Source organism: Erigeron canadensis, chromosome 1 (assembly GCF_010389155.1).
Source record: "Erigeron canadensis isolate Cc75 chromosome 1, C_canadensis_v1, whole genome shotgun sequence".
Classification (NCBI taxonomy): domain Eukaryota; kingdom Viridiplantae; phylum Streptophyta; class Magnoliopsida; order Asterales; family Asteraceae; genus Erigeron; species Erigeron canadensis.
The window spans coordinates 34505052-34532846 of NC_057761.1; the positions used below are offsets into that span (position 1 = coordinate 34505052).

Genomic DNA, 27795 nt, shown 5'->3' on the forward strand with positions numbered 1-27795 from the left:
ATCAAGTGCATTGCATGTAATGAGTTTTCAAATTTTGTACATTCTAAGTATCTGAGTATATGTGTTAACCATATAAACCGTCACTTGTAAGTTTTTGAATGGTCATATACATATAATGCGCAAAATTTGAAAGTTCACTACATACAACTCATCTAAAGTTGTTTACTTTTTAATTTACTAATTTCAAGCATTTAATATTCTAACTAAAGCAAACGATTTTGTGAGATTTTATAAGCATTCATATGCTTTGATGTTAAACATGGATATCTTTTATAGGTACAATTAGTGAAAAGTTGAGTTAGTGTGATTTTAATGTTTAACAACCTTTTTAATTTAACTTGTGTGGCACTTTGGGAAAGTAGTTAATCTATGTTTATAATTATAATAATTTTGGAAAAGTAGTTTATCTATACTTATAATTTTTGTTAAGTTTAATAACTCATTGTTTCGGAACTTATTGTTAACATTAAAATCACACGCATTAATATTTGTACTTGTAGTTCAATAGTTTACTAAATAAATACAAAATACTAACATGTGATGAATGTAACAATACATTGGTAAGGGGGTTGGCAACGGTAGCATTATAGACGAGTGGTCACTGCGACACCACGACGGAACACCGCCGCCAACGCCTAACCATGCGTGGCGGGGTGAAAACGAGTGGTCACACCACGCGGTCTACCACTCCATTTTCGCTGGTTGGTTTGCGTGCAATGGCTAGTTAACGGCCAACTTTGGTTTTTTTTTTCTTTTTTTTTTGTTTTTAAAACTTTATTACTTATATATACATACAACTCACAACACAAAACACACACACTACAACTACAAAACAAACACACCACATTCACTTTCTCTTTCAAAAAACACACTACAACTCAAACATATACACACTAAAAAAAATGCAAAAACGTATTGGTTCCACCACAATCATCGACGAACCGTTCGAATGGTCCGACGATAGTAGTTTAGAGGTGTTTGCGAACGCCGTTGAGTCCGACGATGATGAGGAGTTGTCATATTTCTATTATTTATGTTATATCTTTTAAGTATTTCTAGTATTTTTTTTTATTATTTGTTTTAAGGTTTCCAAGAACTATTTATGTAATGTTTATGTATTTGAATATTTTTAGTTTAATGAAATTTAATGTTTAAATAAAATAAAAATTGTAAAATGAGTGGTGAAGTGAGTGGTCGGATACCAATGAAATTTGGTTGAGTGGTGAAGTTGAGGTGACATGCTTTCATTGGTTAGAAGTGAGTGGTGAGAAAAAAGATGAAAGATGGGTTGCCAACCCTCTAATAGCTTTTAGCAATTCCAGATTAGGATTGAACATGACCCATATGACAAACACTAGCTCTAATAATGACTATTTTTAAGATACTTTTTGAAACGGTTTTTAGAAAAGCGGTTGATGATTCAATAGCTTTAATTCTTTAAATATTATTTTAAAAAATTAAATTAGCTTCATCAACGGATATCTTATATATTTATGAGTTATATTTTTCGTTAAATACACAACTTCTTTCTGAAAACTTTTTATCCTTCAAAGGCTCTCTAAACTCTAATTTAGATTATTATTTTTTCTTAGTTTTGCTAGTGTAAAAGTAAAGTTAAAGTAAAATAAAGACAAAGTGACATATTTATTTATCATAATAACAAGTTAAAGGAAAACAAAACCCGATTTAAACTTATTTGATGTTAAGAAAGTCATCTATCTATTTATACTATCTATTTTTACGTAAAAACAAAATCATAATAACAAGTCAATTAGTCAAAGCTGAGTCTCAAAGTAGGATCTGTGATAGATGTCTTGGATGGGTGTGTTTGACAAAGTTAGTTGTAGCTAGTAGTTGTAGCTGTTCATCAAAGCTGTTAATAGGAGCTTTAGCTTTTTAAAAGCGTTTGACATATTAACTGTAGCTATAACTTAAAAGTGTAAAATGGCTAAAAAGGACAAAATATTATAACTATAAAAATGTCACATATATAAGTAAATGCAAAAAACACTTAAAAACAAATTCAAATATAAAATGCTATTAACAAATCATCGACGACGTGCATCCCTTATTAAATCGTCAATCTCATCACGAATATGTATACACCATGGGTTCGAGTCTTGCAAGCAGGTGTTTTTTTCAATTATTTGGGTTTAATCTTAAAAGATTATTGAGGATGATAGTGATTGTAAAAGGTGACGTGACCTGAGTCGTTTGATTAATCCGAGTATTCACTGCATTGACCTGAGTACTCGCCGCATTGACCCGAGTACTCGCAATTCACTAGTTAGCCGACTTGGGAACGTGTTGCGAGTTCCGCAACCTTATTAGTGAGTGATCCAAATTGTATTTAACAAAAAAAAAAAAAAAAATTAGCCAAAGCTGATGGTGGGGGTTAAAGTTAGAAATTATAAGTTTATAACATGTATATCCATATTTATGTAATTTTTTAATCCTTTTTTTATTTTATTTATAATAATAGTAAGTTAGTAACAAAGGAGAGACCCGTTATCTGATTTAGACGAATAACCCACCGGCAACCTGATAATCGAACCCAAATACTCCGACATCTCTATATCTATCTCTATCTCTATATCTCTAACTCCCCATCGCCGTGCCTGAATTTCACCGTGTTACCATATATATCTCTCCACCTATCACACACCGCCACCTGTACCCCTCTCTGTTATTTAAAAAACAGAAAAAAACTTCTCTTAATTACTGTTTCCTAGCTCACACAGGTAAAATTCATCACTTCTTATTATACAATAATTACATATAATTTTAATTAAATCTATATATCTATATATATTTATATGTGTGTTTATATATATGTGTGTGTGTGTGTGTGTGTGTGTGTGTGTGTTTGTTGTGAATTTGTAGTTTTGGTTTGACTAAATTAATAGGAATTTGAGTAACCCTAAAAACAAACAAAATTTAATATTGTTTTAAAGTTTCAAAACCCTAAAAAAAGTATCTTTATTATCTTTGTAAGTTATGTGTTTTGTAAAGATACAATTTTTTTTTTACTTGTAATAATAATTAATTTTTTTTTTTTTGTTGGGAATTTGGGTGAACATGAAGGTTGATTCTTTTTGTTTGTGTTGATTTTTTAAAAAAGATGTTTGGATGAAAAAAATAATATTATTTCAAAAAGAAACTAGTGTTTATAGAGAGACTGCTTTCAGAAAGACCTAGCAAGAGTGTGAGGGAGAAACAAAAAACTGTATGCGTATTTACGTAAATTTGTGTTTTGATAAGTTAACGTCTTGTGGGAAATTGGGAATGGCTTATTTTTTAATATTTTTTTGTAGGGTTATTATGGATCAGAAGGATGTCGAGATGGAGGATGCTGGAAAGATTTTAGAAGATGAAGTGGTGGATGGTAAAGAATGTTTGAAAAAAGACGAGCTTGCTGGTAAAGATGCAGGGGACAGCCCGAAACAAATTGGGCTAGGGCAAGAAGAGGAAGAATATGTAAGTACGATTAGCACAGAGGAGATAAAGACTGACGTAAGTGAGCAGAACTTGCCTCTGGATACGCCACAGGATAGTGAGAAAGAAGTTATCTCAACGGGTGATGAAATCGTTCGTGACACAAATGAGGCTACAGCGACGGCTGATGATGATATGATTAATGATAGTAAGGATGATATTACAGAGACGGCTGATGATGATTGTAAGAACGATGTTACGAATTTGGGTGATGATGATAAGCTTGATAGTAAGAATGATGCAACAGATATGGCCGATGATGATAAGCTTGATAGGAAGAATGATATTACAGAGACGGCTGATGATGATTGTAAGAACGATGTTACGAATTTGGGCGATGATGATAAGCTTGATGATGGTAAGAATGGTGCTACAGTGACACCCGATGATGATAAGATACATGATCATAAGAACAATGCTACAGAAAAAGTTAGTGATGTTAAAATTGACGATAGTAAGAACAGTGTTACAGAAGTGGGTGATGATGATAAGATTGATAAAGGAAAGAACGATGGTACAGAAATGGGTGATGATGATAAGATTGATGATAGTAAAAACGATGCTACGGAAAAGGGTGATAATGATAAGGTTTACGAACGCAAGAGTGATGCTATAGTGATGGCCGGTGATGATAAGAATGATGCAACAGAATTGGGTGATGATGATAAGATTGACGATAGTAAGATTGATGCTACGATGGCGGCTGATGATGATAAAGTTGATGATAGTACAAACAATGCTACAGAAATAGGTCATGATGCTAAGGTTGACGGTAGCAAGACTGATGTTACAGATATGGATGAGGATCGCCATATGATGGAAGAAACTGACTATGATAGTTCTATGAAGCTTCCAGAGAGTAACAATGTGGGAGACAATGCGGGAGATGAAAAACATCAAGAGCTTCCTACACCGAATGCCTTAGTGAATTATTCACCTAGTAAAGTCGAGTATCATAGTGCAAAAACGCCGAAGAGTGAGCTAGAGTACACAAAGGTAGTTTTTACATTAAATTTAGAAGCTGCATCAACATCTTGAATTTACTTTGAGTTACTTATGTTTCTCTTTGCTATGTTAATGTTTAGATAGATGAGGGCTATGAATCAGGGACCGCTGAGGAACAAGAAACATTCATGAGAGAGGTGGAAGCCTTCTATAGGGCAAAAGGGATTGAATTTAAGCCTCCAAAGTTTTATGGACAACATTTAAATTGCTTGAAGTAAGTTTTGTGGTTCCCATTTTGGTTTCATGATCTTATGATTTTCGGTGATGACTCATTTTCTATTGCTCTACTTCTGTGCATAGGTTATGGAGGTCCGTTATCAAATTGGGTGGATATGACCGGGTATGCACACTCTTCTCTTCTGCATCATGAGTTCAGTAGATAGTTCATAACAGTTTATTTGAAGTTTAAAGCAAGCTTGTATGAAATGCTTTTAGTTTAACACATAATTGCCAGAAATGATGGTTCACATCAGCTGTTAGTATTGTGCTTTAAAGTTTGTGTCTTCAATCTTTTTGTTTGACATATTTTTTATAGATATTTTGACATAATATACTGTACTCTATTCAAAATCTGTTTGCAATGTGGTTTTTTAATTTTAGTTCTAATGGAAATTGATATTGATAATGTTAATATAGGTGTTAAATTGGTGCTTTACTATCTGACTTATTTTAGCTATGTTTAGGTAACTGGATCCAAATGGTGGCGTCAAGTAGGTGAAGCATTCCATCCACCCAAGTAAGAGAATATGTTATCTTTATAACATCTGCTATTTTACTTTTAAAAATAACTTAGGAAAATGATCAAATATGGACTGAGTGTCATGTTAGTGGCGTGATGGCTGGGTTGGCAGGTTTCCATTTTTGTTAATGGTTGGCTAATATGCGTTTATTCAGATAATGATAAAATTTTATTAGGATAATCTTATCTTATGATCAAAATGATTTAAGATGTGGTATGCTTAAAAATGGACTTTGGTCGACTTTCAATTGTTTGACTAGTTCCCTTTTGAGTCATTTTTTCTGTGTCTTTTCAAGACATGGTATTTTATAGTATCTTCCTACTAATCCTTTATGGTATGCATCCTGAAGGACGTGCACAACTGTCTCGTGGACATTTCGCATATTCTATGAAAAGGTAATGGTTCTTTTACTTCTGTTATATTCAGTAACCGATTAGTGAGACTGATTATTTTATGTCTATTGTGTAATTTGTTATTATTTGTAGGCACTTCTTGAATTCGAAAGGCATAAGGTTCAAACTGGTGAGGTTGAACTACCCCTTGCGATTGCCTACCCAGAGTCCCCTGCCGTTGAAATTGAGGTCAGCTTAAAATCTTAGTGCTTGGACTTTTAACATATTTACTCGATTTTAGAATGTCTGTATCTAGGTTCTGGGTGTTTATACAGTATCGTTTTATTTTCATGTTTTATGGGTGTAAAAGCTTCTTTTGTTGAAACAACTGTCAAGTAACCACCATGGTTACTTCACAAAATATGGTTACCTTAACTTTTCAAGTTGAGATTTGAGAAGTTCTTGGCTTTCATTCTTCTTTATTGTCTTTGAAAGGCTGGGAGCTAAAATAAATCTATCTCACATACACTTTTTCACATTAGAGAATTGAATTAAGTGTTCTTTTCTTTTAAAAACAATTGGAAATTTCTTCCAACATATACAGCCAAAAAATGTTAATACATAATTTTTTGAAATTCGGAAGGGTGTTCGTTTGCTTTCTTTTGAGTTGGTTTGATAATGATCTGAAGGAACAAGATATATAAGGACTACATCTTGCTTTTTTTTCACTTCATAATCTGCTTATATGAATGCTTTTGTAGACAAATGGTCATCTGACCCCGGGGTCAGGATCGGGCAGGGCACGGAGGGATGCTGCATCTCGAGCCATGCAGGGTTGGCACTCCCAACGTCTCTTGGGCCTTGGTGAGGTTAGTAAGTCAGTCGTCATCAGTTTGTTGAGACCTGTCTTTATATGCTTTTAAGAAAAAGTTCAACAGTGGACTTGCCAAATTTCCAGATAGTGTTTTGATCATCTGTCATATCTCTACAATGCTATATAGTAAAAACAAGTCCCCGTAATGGTAGCCTAGCTTGTGCGACAAAAGAAGAGGTTTAGGAATCAAATCCCATTCCCATGCCTCTTTAACCACAGTGTTACGCGATTTACCAGTTACCACTCCCATGTTTGCCGTGAGATGGCAATAGCCTAAAAATGTTGAGATTTAGAGGCCCTATGGAAGTATAAAACGAGGCCTCTAGATAAAAATTTGGTGGCCCCAAGTCAATGATAGTTGCCAAAAGTTATGCATGGGCAACGTATTCTTCAGCGATCCAACTCAGTTGTTATAAAGTATTATTTTTATTAATATATAATTTTGTATAAAATCTATATCTATATTATTGAAAAAATAAAATTTGGAATCCCTGACTTTCGAAGGCGTTTGTTGTGTGGTTGCGAACCTCGCACAACTTCATTGTCGGTCCTCCCATGAGACTTGTTGGTGGGGGCAGCCACAGGGCCTGTTACCCTTTGACAACAAATATAACACAAAGTAGCGTGATCTCGGTTCATTATAAATCAATATTTTTTATAATCATGATAACTGCGAAGGGGTCATGCACACACTAAATTGACTTGCAACTCTTCTTGTTTAGGAAAAGAATTCACAGAAGCGCGACAAAAGTTTCAAAAGCCTTGGTAAGGCCCACTCTTACATCATGGTATAACATTATACGACATCTATATAGGATATGTTCTTAATTGAGTAATGTGACATATAGGCTCGCTGAAACAAAAGAGACCAAGTGAAGTGGAGCATTCTGTGAAAGCTGCTCGGACTGAAACATCTAGGCAGTTAAGGCTCAAGTTTCATCGTTGATATCATTATCTGTTCACTTTCTACATTCAGTTTTATATTCGCGTTGCATGTTACTTTCATTAGTTCATACTCTAATCCGTAGTCTCTAGTTTTTCTACAAGTGCCTTGACAATTTACCTATCTTTTTAAATGTGATAGAGTTGTCACCACAGTTGCTGATATCGGTCCTCCAGCTAGTTGGGTAAAAGTAAATGTGCGAGAAACTGTAAGTATTGCAGAACTACTGATTTTTATGTATCTCAATTTGACAGTTACTGGATGTCTAAGTTTACTACATCTCTCATCGTTCACAGAAGGATTGCTTTGAGGTGTATGCGTTAGTTCCAGGGCTTCTGCGAGAAGAGGTTAGTTGACTCGCCACTGATATACATATATAAGATGAACGTTTCTTGAGTATGAAATTTTCAAGTATACTTCAATTGCTTTTTGTGAAAGAGTAATTTATTTAGATCATATGTTATTTTTTGTAAATAAGGTGCTTTCCTTGATTTTAAACGGTTTTGTAATGAAATCCTATATTTGAGCTTTTATAATATGTGATAATGTGAAACACAACTGTCACTTTAGTATTTGTGTTTTCATGCTCTCATCTTTCTAAGGACATAAAACGTGAATGTTATTAAAGCTTCAGGTAAAAGTTGACAATGTGACCTGGTTTTGTGATGGATTTTAGGTACGTGTTCAATCAGATCCAGCTGGACGTCTGGTCATCACAGGTCAACCTGAGCAACTTGACAACCCATGGGGTATTACAGCTTTCAAGAAGGTTTGTCCTTCAAATTGAGTATTCAATCAAAAAACTGAAGTCTCTGTTTTGAGTCATTGTAAAGTTTATGTTTAATCTTTTGGTTAATACTATATATATATAGGTGATCAGCTTACCAGGAAGAATTGACCCACTTCGCACCTCAGCAATTGTCAGCCTACATGGACGGCTCTTGGTTCGTGTGCCTTTTGAGCAGCCAAATATCTAGAATTCTTTTACCCCTATAAGTTATAAGCATCAGGATTAGGACATTTAAAGTAGGCAGAGGCAGATATTTAGCTTTAATTTGATTGTTTAAAAAAACGGTTTGCAAGGTGTCTTGCCATGCAGCTTTACCATCAGTAGTGTAGATTCTGAACATGCCAATGGGTGAAGCTTTTGAAGCTTCCAGTTGCAGAGAAACTGAGAAAGTGAAGGCCGCTTATGGCTTTCATTTGTAGGCTAGAGAAACTTTTGCTGGACTTTTGTATTTGTGCTTAAACATTAGTTATTGTTACTTCTGATGTGAACACATGAAATGAGACAAGACCTGCACTGGTTTGCAGCTATAAATAATTGATAATATATGATTTCTATAGTTATGTATTTATCAGAGTTTAAAGGGTGTCGTATTGGATTTATCATCCCAAACTTGTTTGCAGTTTATGCCTTTATGGTTGTCATATTGCATTTATATCTCGCAAATTATCCCAAACATGTTTGCAGTTTATGGTTCGATTTGGGACCAGAACCTGTGCTAAATGAGTTGTTTTAGCTCAATATATGACGAGGACCTTAATTTGTGCTTTCTTTCCGAAGACTTTAAGGTCACAGGTTCAATGTATTCATGTCGAGTCATTGGATACAGTCTAACTGTAATGCAACAGACCTTAACTTGGATTACAATTCTTAAGGTAACCGTACATCCTAGAAGTCCTGCTTTGTTCTTGGACTGGGCCTATACACTGGTCCAAAAAACGTGTAATTATTTAAAGAAGGTTTTCACTTAGATACACATCTCTTCTATAAGTGATCAACTTGGGACAAGGAACATAACAATACATTTCCCTTGGCGAGCCGTTATGTCCTCGAACAATGATCTACCAAGTTGTCTCTCAGGCACAACAAAAATGGGAGATTGATCATATAAATATATAATATGAGTATTTAAAAGTTTTCAATAATATACTTGTTAGTAATTTAAAAGTATCTATAAAATGTTGTTTTACAATTTTTACATTACGAGAGTGTAATTACTAGTTTAATATCTATATAGAAATAGAATACAGTAGATTTTAATAATATTAAATTTTAAATTATTGCAAATATAGTGTATAACTAGTTTTTTAATCCGCGCGTTGTTGAGGGATACGCTTTTACACGACAATATTTTAGACCTGGATTTATGTCAAATATTTAAACCGAAATTTAAAAAAGACAACTAAACATATAACAATCACAATAAAAAAAATATAAAAAATTAATAATAAGATATATAAAATATAAACAATAACTATATTAATGTTTTAAATGTTACATGAATGTATTATATATAAAAAGACAGATGAAAATATAAAAAATCAAATGTTTAAAGGTAGAACCGTAACTGTGTAAAGTTGTTTGATAAAAACATGAGAACAAAAAATTAAGTGTCAAGAAAATGAAATGAAAACTTTGAGTGGGACAAAAGTTAAAAGATAGAAACTTTAGGGAGAAATGAAAATTGGTAAATATTATTATGCGTTATATGAAAGCTTTAAATATTACATGAACGTAAGACGTAAAGATGATAAAACTTATTATATATTAAAAACGTTAGATATATAAAAAATGGATAAAAGTTAAAAGTAAAACCATAATTGTGTGAAAGTTTTCTTGGTAAAAACATAAGAATCAAAAAGTTAAATGTCAATAAAATAAAAATGAAATTTTGATTTGGGACAAAGTGAAAATATAGAAACTTTAAGGGGTTAAATTGAAAACTGGTAAAAATTATTATGTACTATAGAAACTTGTATATTTAACTTGTACATTTACATAGGCTTTTAGGAATATATTAAAAACATTAGATATATAAAAAGGCGGATGAAAATTAAAGTAAAACCGTACTGTGTGAAAGTTATTTGATAAAAATATGAGAATCCAAAATTTAATATCGGAAAATACAAACGAAAACTTTAACGTGAGACAAAAGTTAAAAGATAGAAAGTTGGGATTAAAATGAAAGAATGGTAAAAAATACTATATGTTATAAAAAATTGTACATTCCATGTATAAAACACTTGTACATTCACATAACTTTTTAGTATATTATAAATTTTTCCCGAGGTCTAAATGATATTATCTAAAACGGCCCAGATTCATTTAAAAGTACGCACTAACAAGTAACAACATAAGATAAAAAATAATTTCCACACCATCCTCCAATATTCTGCGTCTATTTTTTCTACTATATATGGCTGTTTACTTTTCTCTTGGCTACACTTAATTTTCCACTATGATCGTTTCTTATTGTCTATTATGGCTGGCTAAATTTTTCTTGTTTTTTTGCCTTTCCTTTATCATTTTTCCAAATACAACTTACAAAGAGAATTTAGTTTGGTTTGGCTTATCCTTTATTAATTTGGATATATATAGCACCCACGAAGAGGATGAACATATTGACTCTTCTAATTTCTTTGTTATATATATATGGAGTATAATTTAAACAAACCTAGGATATATTTGATTTGACATGTAGTCAAAAAAGCAATTTAGATAATTAAGGATCTCCAACCATATTTTATCCAGTAGTATGATTTTATGAGATAGTTTGTGTATACATAGAGGATGACTAATACCTATTCTGTTTAGCCACCTTTTTCTTATTTTTCTTCGTGGGTTGTCGGATATTAATTTATCCGAAAATATTGCTGCTAGTCTGCTACTAAGTTGGTCAAATATGAAGGCAGCAACAAAATATGCAAGAATCATTACTACATATATTCCACTCCCAGAAAACCCATATATTGTTTGTACAAAGTATGAAGTATTATTATATTATAAGTCTAATATCCAAGTATGACTTTTTATCTTTATCTATAGTTTTCTATTTATTTTCTTCTATTTCATTTTAATTATGTCAATTGTAGTTTCACCCATGTCTAGTTAATATTGTCATCACCAGTAATGAGCTTTCAATAGGTCAAAACAAGGATACATTTAAAAATTATTAATTTAGGTTAAAACTTATAACCATTCTAAAATGAACTATAAATCATCAATTTTTTCTATTTAATTCGTTAAATGCATACTAACTTATGTCTAGAACACGAGTGAGCAAGATTTCAATGGTGTAATATCATAACTTAACATGACTTTATAGATTCACGTAGTTTCCATGTTGATTATCAGATGCTATATACATTCGTGATATAAAACGACTTTGAAAAGCAAAAGTAAAAAACGATAAAATATAATGAAAAACGAAATGTTAGTATATATTTTATGGTGTCCATCACTGTTGCCGCATCTCATGGCGTCCGTCTAGTTACTTTTATAACACGTACTGTTAGTATATGTTTTATGGAACTTTGAAACAATAATAAATACTCTCTCCGTCCCATATTCAATGTCCAACTTTGACTTGTTAAGTCTTCTGGTTTAAACTTTGACCATAAAAATATTTGTGTATATTATACAATACTTCATATAAAATATATGGACAGATTGAGTTTTCAATGTACATTTCATTAATATAACTTTCGTATACTATTAAATACTACAAAAAAAGATATTTATGGTCAAAGTTGCAAACAAAAGACTTGACAAGTCAAAATTAAACATTTAATATGAGACGGATGGAGTATATTACGGTTGGTAGACTATAAGTCTTAAATGGCCTCTCCGACAAAATATAAACTAGTCTCAAGTGGACAGTATTCTCAAATGCATGCATAGGGCCAAAAAGAAATATTGATTACGTAACTTTGAAATTAAAGTGAGTGTATATGGACGCTATAAATAGCCACAACATACTAGGGAATTCTTCACACATTCACTTCAACATACTAAGGAATTCTTCACACCTTCAAGGCTTTTTTAACACTACTTTATATTTTGATTCAAGATCAATGGCGACCAAAACCACCATCGTGCGTCCTATTGCTAACTTCCCTCCTTCCTTATGGGGCGATCGATTCCTGTCTTTCGACGTCGACAACTTGGTACGCCACCATCTTGAACCCGAATAATATATATATACCTTCTTTTTCGTGTCACCTTTTGTTTTAATCACTGATGTTGTTGTTTCCATTAATTATTTCCAGGAATTGGATGATTACGTTGCAGCCATGAAAGAACCAACCGATGAGATACAAAAATTAATCGTTGATTCAAATATGGACTCAAATGAGAAACTACGTTTGATCAACTGCGTGTCTCGTCTTGGTTTAAACTATCTTTTCATCAAAGATATCGAGTGTCAACTCGAGAAACTTTTCAAAGATGTTAATATGGAACAATTCAATGAACTTGATCTCTATACAACTTCGGTGAACTTTCTTGTTTTTAGACAATACGGATACAAACTATCTTGTGGTAAGAAACTATACTTATGGTGTTACACATACATAATCATATATAATATATTTGGTTTATATATACATAGCATTGCTAGTTGTTTACATATATATGCTTTGTCACATGCAGATGTGTTTAACAAGTTCAAGGATCTTAGCACCGGAAAATTCAAGGAACACATTAAAACCGATGTGAAGGGGATGTTGTGCTTTTATGAATGCACACATTTAGGAATACGGGGCGAATCCATTTTGGATGAGGCCTTGGCATTCACAGAATCTCATTTAAAGAGCGTGGTGGGTACACTTGAAGGGACTCTCGCAAAACAGGTGACACAAGGGCTTAAATTCCCTTGTCAACGAGGATTGCCGATTGTAGAGGCAAGGCTGTATTTCTCCAACTTTGAAGAAGAATGTTCAAAATACGATCCGCTGCCGAAGCTTGCAAAAGCACATTTCAGTTACTTTCAACTGATGCAAAAGGAGGAACTCTCAAAACTCACCAAGTAATTAAGTCTACCAATAATGAATGATATTGAAAATTTCAAATATCATGAAATATCTTAATTACTAATAAATCTTGTCTTTTAATTTAGATGGTCGAAGGACATGAATTTCGATTCAATAGCTACATATACAAGAAATAAAATGCCAGAATTGTACCTATGGGTGTTAGCGGTATTCTTGGAGCCTCGTCACGTTGAAGCCAGATTCATAACTACGAAAATTGCGCAACTAGTGTTGGTGATGGATGACACATTTGATGCATACGCAACTATTGAGGAGCTTCGACTTTTAACTGATGCCATAAACAGGTAATTAAATCTTTAATTTTGACCATCTCGATCTATTTTGCATATGCAAGTTATATATCATATGTGTTTAAGCAAATATATATGTAACATGTATCTGTTAATTCCAGGTGGGAAATTAGCTGTGTGGAGCAACTTCCGGAATATATTCAACCATTTTATCAAATTATCCTTAATGAGTATGCTGAATGGGAGAAACAACTTGCTAAAGAAGGAAGGCAAAATGTGGTTCATGCTTCCAAAAAAGCAGTATGATTTCTCTATATATGACTCCAATATTGTGAACTCCTACTACATCATATATGATTTGATAACTAACTAAACTATATATATATTTTTTTATAACAACCAGTTTCAGGATCTAACTAGAGGCTATCTTAGAGAGGCCGAGTGGAGACATAGTGGAACTGTACCATCATTTCAAGAGTACTATGAGAATAGATTGGCAACTTCTACATACAACCTTCTTGCAAAATCTTGTTTGATAGGCATGGGCGAGATTGTGAATGAAGAGGTTCTGGCTTGGTATGATAGTCATCCAAAATGCTTGAAGCTTCGGAACTAATTGCAGGACTCCATAATGATGTCGTGAGCTTTGAGGTACTAATTAACTTACATATATTTTGTACAGTAGTTAATTATTTGTGTTTGTTAATAGTAATGATCATGTCACAACAAGAACTTGATGGATTATCTTTAATGAAATGCAGTTTGAGCGTGAAAGAGAACATAGAGCGACGGGAATAGATGCATATATAAAGACTTTTGGAGTGACAGAAGATGTAGCTATCAAAGAACTCAAGGAAATGATTGACAATGCATGGAAAGACATCAACGAGGGATGTCTAAAGCCAACCAAAGTGTCCATGGAGTTGCTTTATCCGATCGTTAATCTTACACGGGTGATCTATGTGGCCTACAGGTTCAATGATGGGTTCACCTTCTCGGACCTGACCTTGAAAGACTATATTACTCTCTTATTCGAGGAATCCGTCCCTGTGTAATCGATCATATATGTAACCATCCAACCGTCCTGTAATGTCGTTTTTGATATAAGTCTTCCAATAAAAGATTGAATAAGATCGATTTCTTTCTACGCAATACTTCTATAAATTTGATGTAATGGTAAGATGAATATTGCATTCACTTTATTGTACGTACGTTAATATATAATTGGTTAAGCATCATCATATGTATTATATATAGTTTTCATATAACATACACTAGCTACTTTATGATGTTCATTTTATTATTATGTAATACATACATGTGATATGCATGGAATCAGATATATGAAGTTACAAATAATTCGATCAGTGATGAAGTTGAAATATACATATAGAAACTACAAGTGCAAAGACGATGTTATAAAATGATTATGGTGACGTACAATACGTTGTTTTCATCGTATCTTCAACTCACAGTGGAATTGAATTCTTTACCAAACTGTGAGTTGAAGATACGAGAGCATAAAAGCTAACAATACGTTGTTTTCATCGTATATTAAGGCCGTAACACAAACTGATGATTAAAATTATGATTTAAGTGTAGGAATTTGAGTTATCAATTTGTGTTAGAATTTTATTATTATGCCACGAGAGCATATACGAGTATATAGGTAGAAAGAGGCAAAGAGCCAAGAGAAGAGAAAAAAAAATATATAAAACGATCTTAATCTTAATATATACTATAAGACAGTTGAACTAATGACTTGTTAACCAATCAAATCATTCAATTTCATCAAATTAACTCTTGCTTATGTCATCATTTAGATTAGCTATAAATTAAAAACTCTAATAATCATTATTCAAATATATTATTATATTAGTATTGGTATTAATTTGTAGAAAAAATCTCATTAATTTACACTTTTTTGTTTTCCATCAATAATTTACACTTCTTAGCCCTTAATACTTAATTTATATTTATTTTTAGCGTGTTATGATTCCGCATCATGATCAAATACATATACTTGAATGTCAAGTACAAGATCACAAATATGTTTATATTTTAATTCATAATTATCTTTAATAATAATATCAAATTATTAATATAACTGGTTTCAAAAATTCTATAATAGAAAAATTATTGTAGCATCATGCCAATACTGGTAATAGAGAAATTATTTGCAAAGTATAACACTTACAACTGTATACGTTCAAAATTATAAGCTTTTATGAATTAAATGTATGAACATCTAATATTGATAATATCGTGAACCACGTGTCCAGTGTTGGACATGGGTCTAAAATCTAGTTAGATTAAGATTAAAGTGAGTATGAGGTTGTTATGCACCCAACTTGGGTGAAAAACCCATCACATACCAATATTTTAATATTTTGAATAAATGTTTGTCCTCCATAGTTTTTATGGTTTAAAAAAAGATATGAAGACTTTTGGAGTGACTGAAGATGTAGCTATCAAAGAACTCAAGGAAATGATTGACAATGCATGGTGATGAATCAAATAACCGTACGGTCCTCCGATCCACTAAGGTGAGGGTTTTTAACCGATTCGTTGGCGATTCCCTATCGGTGTAAAGCTTTAAGAAGCTTAACGCCACAAGATCGGGTGTATTTGTGTGGGTGGTGGAGACGAATCCATAGAGGAGACGTCCACCTTAGGTGATCGGGTGAATAAGGTTTCGTATCTCGTAGAGAGAACTTATCCTATTCGTGAGGGAATACCTCTATTTATAGGACTAACTTACCTTGGGGGATAAGTTAGGGTTTTAGGGGGATACCCTCGTGTTATGTGGGTACAAGATATAGTATGACATGTTTATAGGATTTACATGCCATATTATAGATCTATTATAATAACAAAAGATAAGAAAACTTACCTTTGCTTTAGGATTAAGATAATAAGAGATTTCCTCTATTTCCGTTCTGATGGATAAGCTCCATTTTCCTAAAGTGACATCCGTTCTGACGGAGGTGAGCTCCGTTCTGACGAAGGTGAGCTTCGTAATTATGGCAGATTTACCTCTGGAGATAGAGATCCGGAGGGGTACATCATCACATGGAAAGACATCAACGAGGGATGTCTAAAGCCAACTAAAGTGTCGATGGAGTTGCTTTATCCGATCGTTAATCTTTCACGGGTGATATATGTAACCTACAGGTTCAATGATGGGTTCACCTTCTCAGACCTGACCTTGAAAGACTATATTACTCTTTTATTCAAGGAATCCGTCCCTGTGTAATCCATCAAATTTAACCATTAAAAGATTGAATAAGATTATTTTCTACGCTAGACTACTATGAATTCGATTTAATGATAAGGTGATCGAACATTACATACACTTTATTGTACGTTAATAATTGGCTAAGCATCACATGTAGTGTTCATATAACGTACAATACTTTATGATGTTAACTTAACTATGGGGGAGTGATAGGTATTGTGGTGTTGTACCTATCATATGTATAACAAAGAAGAAACCAGGTCCATACATATGATTTTAATATGTTCAAGGATGAAATGTGAGATATGAAAAGGGCACATGCATTTAGTAATAGGAATTTGCTCCCAATTGTGGTTTGATAGTAAATAGATCAATGATAGCTTGATATAGTAGTAGTGAAATTGTAACACCCAACAAGACGGAATACATGGGATGTCGAGAAAAGCACAACATGACATGGAGATTAAGTAGAGACAAACTATATTCAACAAAGGATTGGACTATCCATTCAACAAATAAAGTTAAGTATAAGTTCCAGATCAAAAGTAAGCATAAGGAGCACAACACCATCAATAGTTCACAGAAATATAGTTCAAAAGATGGCTAATGATCCTAAGCCTAACCTATACGCGAAATCAAAGGATCACGGATCGAAAATAGTCCAAGTCCAATCCTAGCTTATCATGGGACACACCTTTGCTCTACCTGTTCACCTGAAAAGTGTACTAAATCGAGTCAACACATGGTTGGTGAGTTCGTAGGTTTAAGTATCAAATCAAGTTCTAAAAGTGCCGATAACAAGTCATACGATAATATAAGAGCAAATCGAAGCATATACCGCAAACTTGATAATATATATAGGGCACAAAGAATCTCCATAAGATCACAAAACACAAAGCCAAGTTCGATATTTATTTAATATACTTGAAATCTAATTATTTAGCTTTGATTAATATATTTTGTGATTACCTGTTCTTGAACAGGCCTGAGCATTAGTTTATAATATATAAAATAGTTAGTGTATATATAGAGGATGAGCCAACTTTTTTTTTTTTTTTCTTCGTGGGTCGTCGGATATTAATTTATCCGAAAATATTTGATGCTACTATTTGGTCAGCAAGAATCATTGTTACTCATTTCTACTATATATATATATATATATATATATATTCCAATCTCAGAAAACCCATAGTACAAGTGTTATTCTATTATAAGCCTGATATCCAAGTATGACTTTTTATCATTATATATAGTTTTTATTTATTTTCTTCTATTTCATTTAATTATGTCAATTGTACTTTCACCCATGTCTAGTTAATATTGTCATCACCGGTAGCTTTCAATGACTCAAAACAAAGATAAATTTAATAATTATTAATTTAGTTTAATACTTAACCATTCTAAAATGAACTATAAATCAGTAATTTTTTCTTTTTAATTTTTTTTAATTCATTAAACGCATACTAACATATGTCTAGAACACGAGTGAGCAAGATTTTAATGATGTAATATCATAACTTAACATTACTTATAGCTTCATATAGTTTTCATTTGATGATCAGATGGTATATTCTTGATACAAAACGACTTTGAAAAGCAAACATAAAAACCGATAAAATATAGTGAAAAATGAAATGTGAGATTATTCATACAAATCATCCTAAATCATCTTATTCTTTGAAAGTTATTTATGTACACATCTATACAACTATATAAAAATTGTATACCGTCATATTGAAAAGTTAGATTTTTGGGATATACGAAAACCAATATATATATATATATATATATATGGGAAAAGAGAATATAAGGCTGTCCGGCACCTAAGCTTAGGTGTGGAACCCCTAACATACTAATATTTTATTATTTTTTGTTTAATTAATAAATGCATGGGCCCCATAATTTTTATGGATTAAAAAAAACAATATGTGAGTGTTCCACACCTAAGCTTAGATACCCGACAGCCTTATATTCCCATCCCATATATATATATATATATAGGGTAAGGTTTAATTAAGAACCATTTAAATTGGAAGAACCATGAGAACCACTATATTATAACTTGTTGTTTATATGTGATAGGTATATGTGAACATATTCATTCACGTAGATTCATTTGAGAACCATTCGTATATGAACATAGGTAATATTAGTTATATCTTGACATGTTCATATGTGCATGAATTTGTTCACATAGACTATTCACATATGAACAACAAGTTATAATTAAAAGGTTCTTCCAATTCAAATGGTTTTCATTTGAACCTTTTCCTACACACACACACACACACACACACACACACACACACACACACACACACACACACACACATATATATATAAGAGATTATTACCTGCGAATGTAACTAACTATGACAAAATGTCTATGCTATGTAAAGGTCTCGTAAAATGTTTATGTAATGTAATCAACTTTCAAATCCTGGTTATTAGATATACCTTGGTATATGTGGCAAGCATATAAGCTGTCACGTGTAAGTTTTTGATTGGTCAGATACATCCAATAATCGGGATTTGAAAGTTCATTACATGACATAGATATTTTACAAGATCTTTACATAACATAGACATTTAGTCATAGTTAGTTACATTCATAGGTAATAATCCCTATATATAAATATATACATCATTCACCCATTAATTTCTAAAATACATACAGTATTCCATTTAAATCAATAAGTTTTACATCAATTACTTACGCTACCCGCCGTCACCGTTACCATCACCGTATTATGCAGATATCCTTCTAGTAGACTATATAAAATCAACACATTTAACTGCTAACAAACTTGGTTTATCAAAAGTATCCTAAATGAATTAATTCACAATATATCCTTTATATCAATTACTTTTTTTTTATATCAATTACCTTTATATTAATAACCTACATTAATCACCATCATCACCACCACCACTCGTTTCCACCATTATAAGACCATTTTTGCTGCATCTCATGGGCATCCGTCTAATTACTCATAACACGGACTGACTAGTATATATTTTATTGAACTTTGAAACAATTATAAATAGGGGAGTGATATTCATACAACAAGTTTTAATTATCGAAAAAAAAAAAAAAATTTACTCGTATTATGGAGTGTATAAGTGTATAATGATATTGTTGAAATATTTCCCTTATATTTATATCTTACGGTTGGTAGACTATAAGTCTAAAATGGCCTCTTTGACAAAATATAAACTAGTCTCAAGTGGACAGTATTCTCAAATGCATGCATAGGGCCAAAAAGAAATATTGATTACGTAACTTTGAAATTAAAGTGAGTGTATATGGATGCTATAAATAGCCACAACATACTAGGGAATTCTTCACACATTCACTTCAACATACTAAGGAATTCTTCACACCTTCAAGGCTTTTTTAACACTACTTTATATTTTGATTCAAGATCAATGGCGGCCAAAACCACCATCGTGCGTCCTATTGCTAACTTCCCTCCTTCCTTATGGGGCGATCGTTTCCTGTCTTTCGACGTCGACAACTTGGTACGCCAGCATCTTGAACATGAATAATACTTTCTATTTTGTGTCACCTTTTGTTTTATGAAAGACTTACTGATGTTGTTCTTTCCATTTCTAGGAATTGGATGATTACGTTGCAGCCATGAAAGAACCAAGTGACAAGATACAAAAATTAATTGTTGATCCAAGCATGGATTCAAATGAAAAACTACGTTTGATCAACTGCGTGTCTCGTCTTGGTTTAAGCTATCTTTTCATAAAAGATATCGAGTGTCAACTCGAAAAGCTTTTCAAGGAGCTTAATATGGAAGAATATAATGAATTTGATCTCTATACAACTTCGGTGAACTTTCTTGTTTTTAGACAATACGGATACAAACTATCTTGTGGTAAGAGACTACTTATGGTGTTACACATGCATAATGCATAATCATAACTTTAAGCAAAAGAATTCAATTTAAAGGAGCTAGCAGTACTAATGAGTTTATATATAGAACTAATCATTTCTTTACATATATATTGGGGTTTCACAGATGTGTTTAACAAGTTCAAGGATTTTAGCACCGGAAAATTCCACGAACACATTAAAACCGATGTGAAGGGGATGTTGTGCTTTTATGAATGCACACATTTAGGAATACGGGGCGAATCCATTTTGGATGAGGCCTTGGCATTCACAGAATCTCATTTAAAGAGCGTGGTGGATACACTTGAAGGGACTCTCGCAAAACAGGTGACACAAGGGCTTAAATTCCCTTGTCAACGAGGATTGCCGATTGTAGAGGCAAGGCTGTATTTCTCCAACTTTGAAGAAGAATGTTCAAAATACGATCCGCTGCCGAAGCTTGCAAAAGCACATTTCAGTTACTTTCAACTGATGCAAAAGGAGGAACTCTCAAAACTCACCAAGTAATTAAGTCTACCAATAATGAATGATATTGAAAATTTCAAATATCATGAAATATCTTAATTACTAATAAATCTTGTCTTTTAATTTAGATGGTCGAAGGACATGAATTTCGATTCAATAGCTACATATACAAGAAATAAAATGCCAGAATTGTACCTATGGGTGTTAGCGGTATTCTTGGAGCCTCGTCACGTTGAAGCCAGATTCATAACTACGAAAATTGCGCAACTAGTGTTGGTGATGGATGACACATTTGATGCATACGCAACTATTGAGGAGCTTCGACTTTTAACTGATGCCATAAACAGGTAATTAAATCTTTAATTTTGACCATCTCGATCTATTTTGCATATGCAAGTTATATATCATATGTGTTTAAGCAAATATATATGTAACATGTATCTGTTAATTCCAGGTGGGAAATTAGCTGTGTGGAGCAACTTCCGGAATATATTCAACCATTTTATCAAATTATCCTTAATGAGTATGCTGAATGGGAGAAACAACTTGCTAAAGAAGGAAGGCAAAATGTGGTTCATGCTTCCAAAAAAGCAGTATGATTTCTCTATATATGACTCCAATATTGTGAACTCCTACTACATCATATATGATTTGATAACTAACTAAACTATATATATATTTTTTATAACAACCAGTTTCAGGATCTAACTAGAGGCTATCTTAGAGAGGCCGAGTGGAGACATAGTGGAACTGTACCATCATTTCAAGAGTACTATGAGAATAGATTGGCAACTTCTACATACAACCTTCTTGCAAAATCTTGTTTGATAGGCATGGGCGAGATTGTGAATGAAGAGGTTCTGGCTTGGTATGATAGTCATCCAAAAATGCTTGAAGCTTCGGAACTAATTGCAGGACTCCATAATGATGTCGTGAGCTTTGAGGTACTAATTAACTTACATATATTTTGTACAGTAGTTAATTATTTGTGTTTGTTAATAGTAATGATCATGTCACAACAAGAACTTGATGGATTATCTTTAATGAAATGCAGTTTGAGCGTGAAAGAGAACATAGAGCGACGGGAATAGATGCATATATAAAGACTTTTGGAGTGACAGAAGATGTAGCTATCAAAGAACTCAAGGAAATGATTGACAATGCATGGAAAGACATCAACGAGGGATGTCTAAAGCCAACCAAAGTGTCCATGGAGTTGCTTTATCCGATCGTTAATCTTACACGGGTGATCTATGTGGCCTACAGGTTCAATGATGGGTTCACCTTCTCGGACCTGACCTTGAAAGACTATATTACTCTCTTATTCGAGGAATCCGTCCCTGTGTAATCGATCATATATGTAACCATCCAACCGTCTTGTAATGTCGTTTTTGATATAAGTCTTCCAATAAAAGATTGAATAAGATTTCTTTCTACGCAATACTTCTATAAATTTGATGTAATGGTAAGATGAATATCATATTCAAATTGATAAGTTTGAATGTGACCTTCTGTTCCGTGCACTCCTTGTTGGATATTTAGAACAAAAACACACATAAAATAACAAAGGTAACAGTAGTAAATCGAAAGAAACTCAAAGCTTTTCTCTTATTATTGAAAGACTCACAAACTGACAACTTTAAAGTGAAATAGAGAGAAAAGACTTTGTCGACAAATTGAGGAATTAACTAAAACAATGAACTTTAAATAGATAAAACAAAACAACTGCTATCCTAAAAATCTGCTCCACAATCCCACGTGCCTAGTATCTCGACCCACTCTTCCAACGTCCATATTCCACCAAAATAATCGGTCAAGGATGTTACCATACACGCAGGAACTTATTTGATTAAATCAAACATTACTCATTACGTGGCATATCAGCCACATCACCCACACACTCCCCCTGATGTGGGTGATCAAACATCCCGATCATGAGCTTCCACTCCGCAAACTTCATCCTCGGTAAAGCTTTGGTGAAACCATCAGCTTTCTGGAGCTTCCCGCTAACATGTTCAACCTCAATCGAGCCATCTTCAACACAATCTCGAATAAAATGATAACGAGTATCAATATGCTTACTACGACCATGAAAAACCGGATTTTTCATTAACGCGATCGCAGCCTCATTATCAACAAATAGCTTAACACGCCTCGGCATTAACCCCCTGATTTCACTAACCAAACTCCGCAGCCACAATGCTTGACATGCAGCCGAAGAAGCTGCTATGAAATCGGCTTCACAGGAAGAAAAAGCAACAGTGCGTTGTTTCTGGGACAACCATGTGATAACACTACCCGAGTAATAAAAGATCAGACCTGTCGTTCCTTTTCTGCCTTCTTTATCATCACCATGACTACTATCACAGAAACCAATCACATTGCAATCTCCCCCTGCGTCATACTTCAAACCCAAATCAACAGTACCTTTCAAATACCTCAAAATATGCTTCATGGCCACTAAATGACTTTCTTTTGGCTTCTCCATATATCGACTAACTACACCGACACTATAATTGAGATCAGGACGAGTATGTAGTAAGTACCTCAAGCTGCCAATCACACTTCAGTAGAACGTTGCATCAACACATGCTCCATCTTCATCTTTGGTCAGCTGCAGTTTCGGTTCCATGGGATAACTGGTTGAGTTAGACTTATCCATTTCAGTGAACATCAAGATTTTCTTTGCATACGCTGTTTGCTTCAACGTAATGAACCCATCACCTTGCTCAACTTCAATGTCCAGATAGTAGTTGAGTAAACCCAGATCACTCATCTCAAACTGAGTTTTCATCAACTCTTTAAACTTGATCACGTCTTTCTCTCTTGACCCGGTCACTATAAGATCGTCAACGTAGACACCAACAACGAGTATTAAGTCACCTCGTTTGATGGTATAAACAGCAGGTTCATGCACACACTTGACCAACCCGAATTCTTTTAGCGTCTCATCTAGCTTCGAGTTCCACATTCTAGGCGCTTGTTTAAGCCCATAAAGCGCCTTTTTCAACTTATACACCCAACCTTCCTTGCCTTTTACTTCAAAACCTTCTGGTTGTCGTACAGACACATCTTCATGTAAATCGCCATTCAAAAACGCAGACTTGATATCAAGATGATGCACACGCCAACGTTTCGAAGCTGCCAATGCAAGGATGAGTCGAATGCTTTCCATTCTTGCAACCGGTGCAAATACCTCTTCGTAATCAACCCCTTTATCTTGAGCATAGCCTTTTGCCACTAACCTGGCTTTATGTTTGGTGATGTTTCCTTTGGCATCCTTTTTCAACTTGAACAACCATTTTAACCCGATCACCTTTTTATCTTTAGGCTCCTGAGTTAAATGCCATGTTTTATTCTTCTCAATGGAGGCAAGTTCACTTTCCATTGCAAGTTGCCATTCTTTGCTCTTCATAGCCACTTGAACTGAATCTGGTTCATCTTCTACAAGTAACAAGCCCTCTTGTTCATACAGGACTTTTACTTTTTCTTGTGAAAGAGGCAGTGTCTTGTTATAAATTTTGGTCAAAGGCTGATAACTTTGAATAGGTTGCTCGTTAATGTCAAGAGTATTTGACAATTTTGCTTATGTATTGCAAAAATCAGACTCTTCATTTTTGGCATTAGAGAAAGCCACGCCTCCTCTACTACATGTGGGACTCACCATTTTTTCATTAACATTATCCACATATCTTCTTTCATGATCTGACAAATCATGTGAAAGTAGCTTGTCAATTCCAATGATATTTTCTTTACCCATTTCATGACCCATATTCCAACTCCAACCTTTTCTTTCAATAAACTTTACATCACGTGACACAGTAATGCAATTTTTTATAGGGTCACAAAGCCTAAAGGCTTTACTACCTGGTTCGGTTCCCAGATACACCATCATTTTACCTCTATCTTCTAATTTAGTCAAATGCCCTTTCATGTTCTTGACAAATGCTAAACACCCAAACACCCGAAGATATTTTAAGTTTGGTTTTCTACTCTTCCAAGCCTCAAAAGGTGTCACATTTTTCACAGCTTTTGTTGGTAACCTATTCAGTATATAAACTGCATGGCGAACAGCCTCTCCCCAGAACTCATCAGGCATATTCATAGTTTTTAAGAGTGATCGTGTGGTGTTTAGAATCGTTCTATTCCTGCGTTCTACAACCCCGTTTTGCTGAGGGGTGTAGGGTGCAGTGGTTTGATGCTTGATTCCTTCGGTTTTACAATATGCATCAAACGCTAGTGAATTAAATTCACCACCACGATCAGTTCTTAAAGTTTTTACTTTAAATCTGCTTTCTTTTTCTACTTTTGCTTTAAAAGATTTAAAGTGTGCCAATGCAGTGTCTTTGAATTTCAGGAAATATACCCACATGTATCTAGTGAAATCATCTACAACCAATAGAAAATAAAGGTTACCTCCATGTGTCTTTGGTGTAATAGCTCCACATAAATCAACATGCACCAACTCTAATGGCTTTGAAGCTCTCCATTGGGCTTCTTGTGGAAATGGTTGTCTCGATTGCTTGGCTACTAAACAGCCTTCACATAGCTGCTTCTCATGCAACAACTTTGGTAAACCCACTGCATAATTTTTCTTTGACATTAACTCAAGATCAAAGAAATTTACATGCCCCAGACGTGCATGCCATTTCCACGTGTCATCGTCTAAAACCGTGGACAAGCAAATGGGTTTGGTTGTCATCAACAGAATCTTGTACATACGATTCTGATTTCTTTCAACCTTCATAGCCAGCCGACCTCTTTTATCATAAAGTCGGAGATGCTCCCGGTGCAAGTTAGCATCATACCCCACTTCAGTAAGTTGACCAAGGCTTAAGATGTTGGTTTTAAGTGCGGGAATGTAGTAGACATTATTAATGGTAAGTTGATCACCATTTTTGCATTGAAATATTACTGTTCCTTTGCCTTTGATGTCTACTCTCGAGTCATCATCAAACCACACCTTTCCTCTTATGCTCTCGTTCAACTCAGCAAACACATCTTTTCTCCCAGTCATGTGATTGCTAGCACCATTGTCAAGGTACCACAAACCTTGATTTGCATCATTCCAGACTTCATGAACAGCAGGAAAAACCTTCTCTTCATTCAAGAGAACCACGTCTTCATCCTTTTTATCACATACACAAAGCAACAATGTAGGCTCATCATCTTCTTTCTTTGCCAGGTGAACTTCATCCCCCTGTTTTTTTTCGTTTCTACATTCATATGCATAATGACCAAATAATTGGCAATTATAGCATCTTACACCCTACTTGTCTCGGGACTTTTGACCACGGCTAGTCTCCCCTAATGACCGAACTCGTCCTCTTCCACGACCTCTTCCTTTCGATCCTTGTTTACCACCCGATCACCTCCATTACCCATGCCTCTTGATCCACCTCTACCACCGACTTTATTGTTCGTCTCAGTTTTTGAAAACAATAAAGTCGCTTCCGCACCAGATTGACGAAGCTTTAATCGATCCTCATACGCTTTAAGTCTCCCGATGGCCTCATCAAACGGCATTTCTTCTAGTTCTGAATATTGCTCCATCGACGCTACAAGATGAATGAATTTTTCAGTCACCGTATCAAACAATTTCCGCACCAACTCTTCATCACTCAACACCGCACCCACGCTGTTGTATTTTGAAATCATACTTGACAGCTTTCCGGCACACTCATCAATGGTATCCCCGTCTTTCATACAGAGCGACTCAAACTCACTTTTCAACGTGTGTAATCGGGCCTTTTTCACACGTTCAGCCCCAACATACCGCGTCTTTAACGACTCCCAAACCTCTGCTGCGGTTTTCTTCTTCGCTACTTGCAAAAGAACCTCTTCTGGAATCGCTTGAAAAATGAAGGCACGGGCAGTCTTGCTTTTCTTCACATCAACGACGGTGTCTTCGCTTGTCTCAACAGCTTCCCATAAGCCTTGAGCATCAAGAATTGCCTCCATTTTGATCGACCACGTAGTGTAGTTTGTAGAGGTGAGTACAGGAACTTGAAAGGGTAGGGTGTTTTCTTTTGGTGGGTTTGATGAACCAGTAACTATAGACATGGTAGTGAATTTGGGATACTTGGGCATACAGGAGATTATGAATCAGGAACCTGGCTCTAGATACCAAAATGTTGGATATTTAGAACAAAAACATACATAAAATAACAAAGGTAAAAGTAGTAAATCGAAAGAAACTCAAAGCTTTTCTCTTATTATTGAAAGACTCACAAACTGACAACTTTAAAGTGAAATAGAGAGAAAAGACTTTGTCGACGAATTAAGGAATTAACTAAAACAATGAACTTTAAATAGATAAAACAAAACAACTACTATCCTAAAAATCTGCTCCATAATCCCACGTGCCTAGTATCTCGACCCACTCTTCCAACGTCCATATTCCACCAAAATAATCGGTCAAGGATGTTACCATACACGCAGGAACTTATTTGATTAAATCAAACATTACTCATTACGTGGCATATCAGCCACATCACCCACACTCCTCACTCCTACTTACAAATTTGGTCCTATTCTGGACTTCTGGTAACGCTAACTTATCGATCAGTTTTTTTGAAGCCTACCCAAGTTCAACTTAATTTTGAAAAAAGACTTTGAAACTGATGGGTTAATCTTAGTTTCGGGGTCAATGGGTCATTTTTAGCCTTCAGTATGTTAGTAAGTTTGTTTTTGGGTAATTTAGTAGGTTACTTTATATAGTATGTTCAATC

At 34.2% G+C, this 27795-nt stretch overlaps 2 protein-coding genes and 2 pseudogenes across 2 annotated transcripts; 3 read left to right on the forward strand and 1 right to left on the reverse strand.

Annotated features, from left to right (window-relative positions):
- The first annotated feature begins 2495 nt into the window (after positions 1-2495).
- LOC122607632 (AT-rich interactive domain-containing protein 6-like) lies at positions 2496-8743 on the forward strand. The gene is made up of 14 exons (XM_043780652.1): positions 2496-2741; positions 3315-4491; positions 4581-4714; positions 4801-4840; positions 5184-5236; positions 5590-5635; positions 5726-5821; positions 6334-6441; positions 7169-7211; positions 7295-7367; positions 7531-7597; positions 7686-7736; positions 8066-8158; positions 8262-8743. Exons 2-14 carry the CDS (start codon positions 3322-3324, stop codon positions 8364-8366), a joined length of 2079 nt encoding a protein of 692 aa, XP_043636587.1. The 5' UTR covers positions 2496-2741; positions 3315-3321; the 3' UTR covers positions 8367-8743.
- A 3474-nt stretch (positions 8744-12217) lies between these two features.
- Positions 12218-14606, forward strand: LOC122607603 (annotated as a pseudogene).
- Positions 14607-20047: 5441 nt separating this feature from the next.
- On the forward strand, positions 20048-22507 carry LOC122607596 (annotated as a pseudogene).
- A 418-nt stretch (positions 22508-22925) lies between these two features.
- On the reverse strand, positions 22926-23552 carry LOC122590802 (secreted RxLR effector protein 161-like). Its single transcript, XM_043762973.1, has one exon. The coding sequence runs from the start codon at positions 23550-23552 to the stop codon at positions 22926-22928; it is 627 nt and encodes a 208-aa protein (XP_043618908.1).
- Positions 23553-27795: the final 4243 nt, after the last annotated feature.

What these genes read in the sequence shown, in the direction of transcription:
- LOC122607632 (XM_043780652.1), top strand. Translation starts at nt 3,322, where the DNA reads ATGGATCAGAAGGATGTCGAGATGGAGGATGCTGGAAAGATTTTAGAA. An exon ending in TTCGCATATTCTATGAAAAG is followed by an intron (nt 5,636 to 5,725) that starts GTAATGGTTCTT and finishes TATTATTTGTAG; the next exon opens with GCACTTCTTGAATTCGAAAG. An exon ending in GTCTCTTGGGCCTTGGTGAG is followed by an intron (nt 6,442 to 7,168) that starts GTTAGTAAGTCA and finishes CTTCTTGTTTAG; the next exon opens with GAAAAGAATTCACAGAAGCG.
- LOC122590802 (XM_043762973.1), bottom strand. Translation starts at nt 23,552, where the DNA reads ATGGAGAAGCCAAAAGAAAGTCATTTAGTGGCCATGAAGCATATTTTG.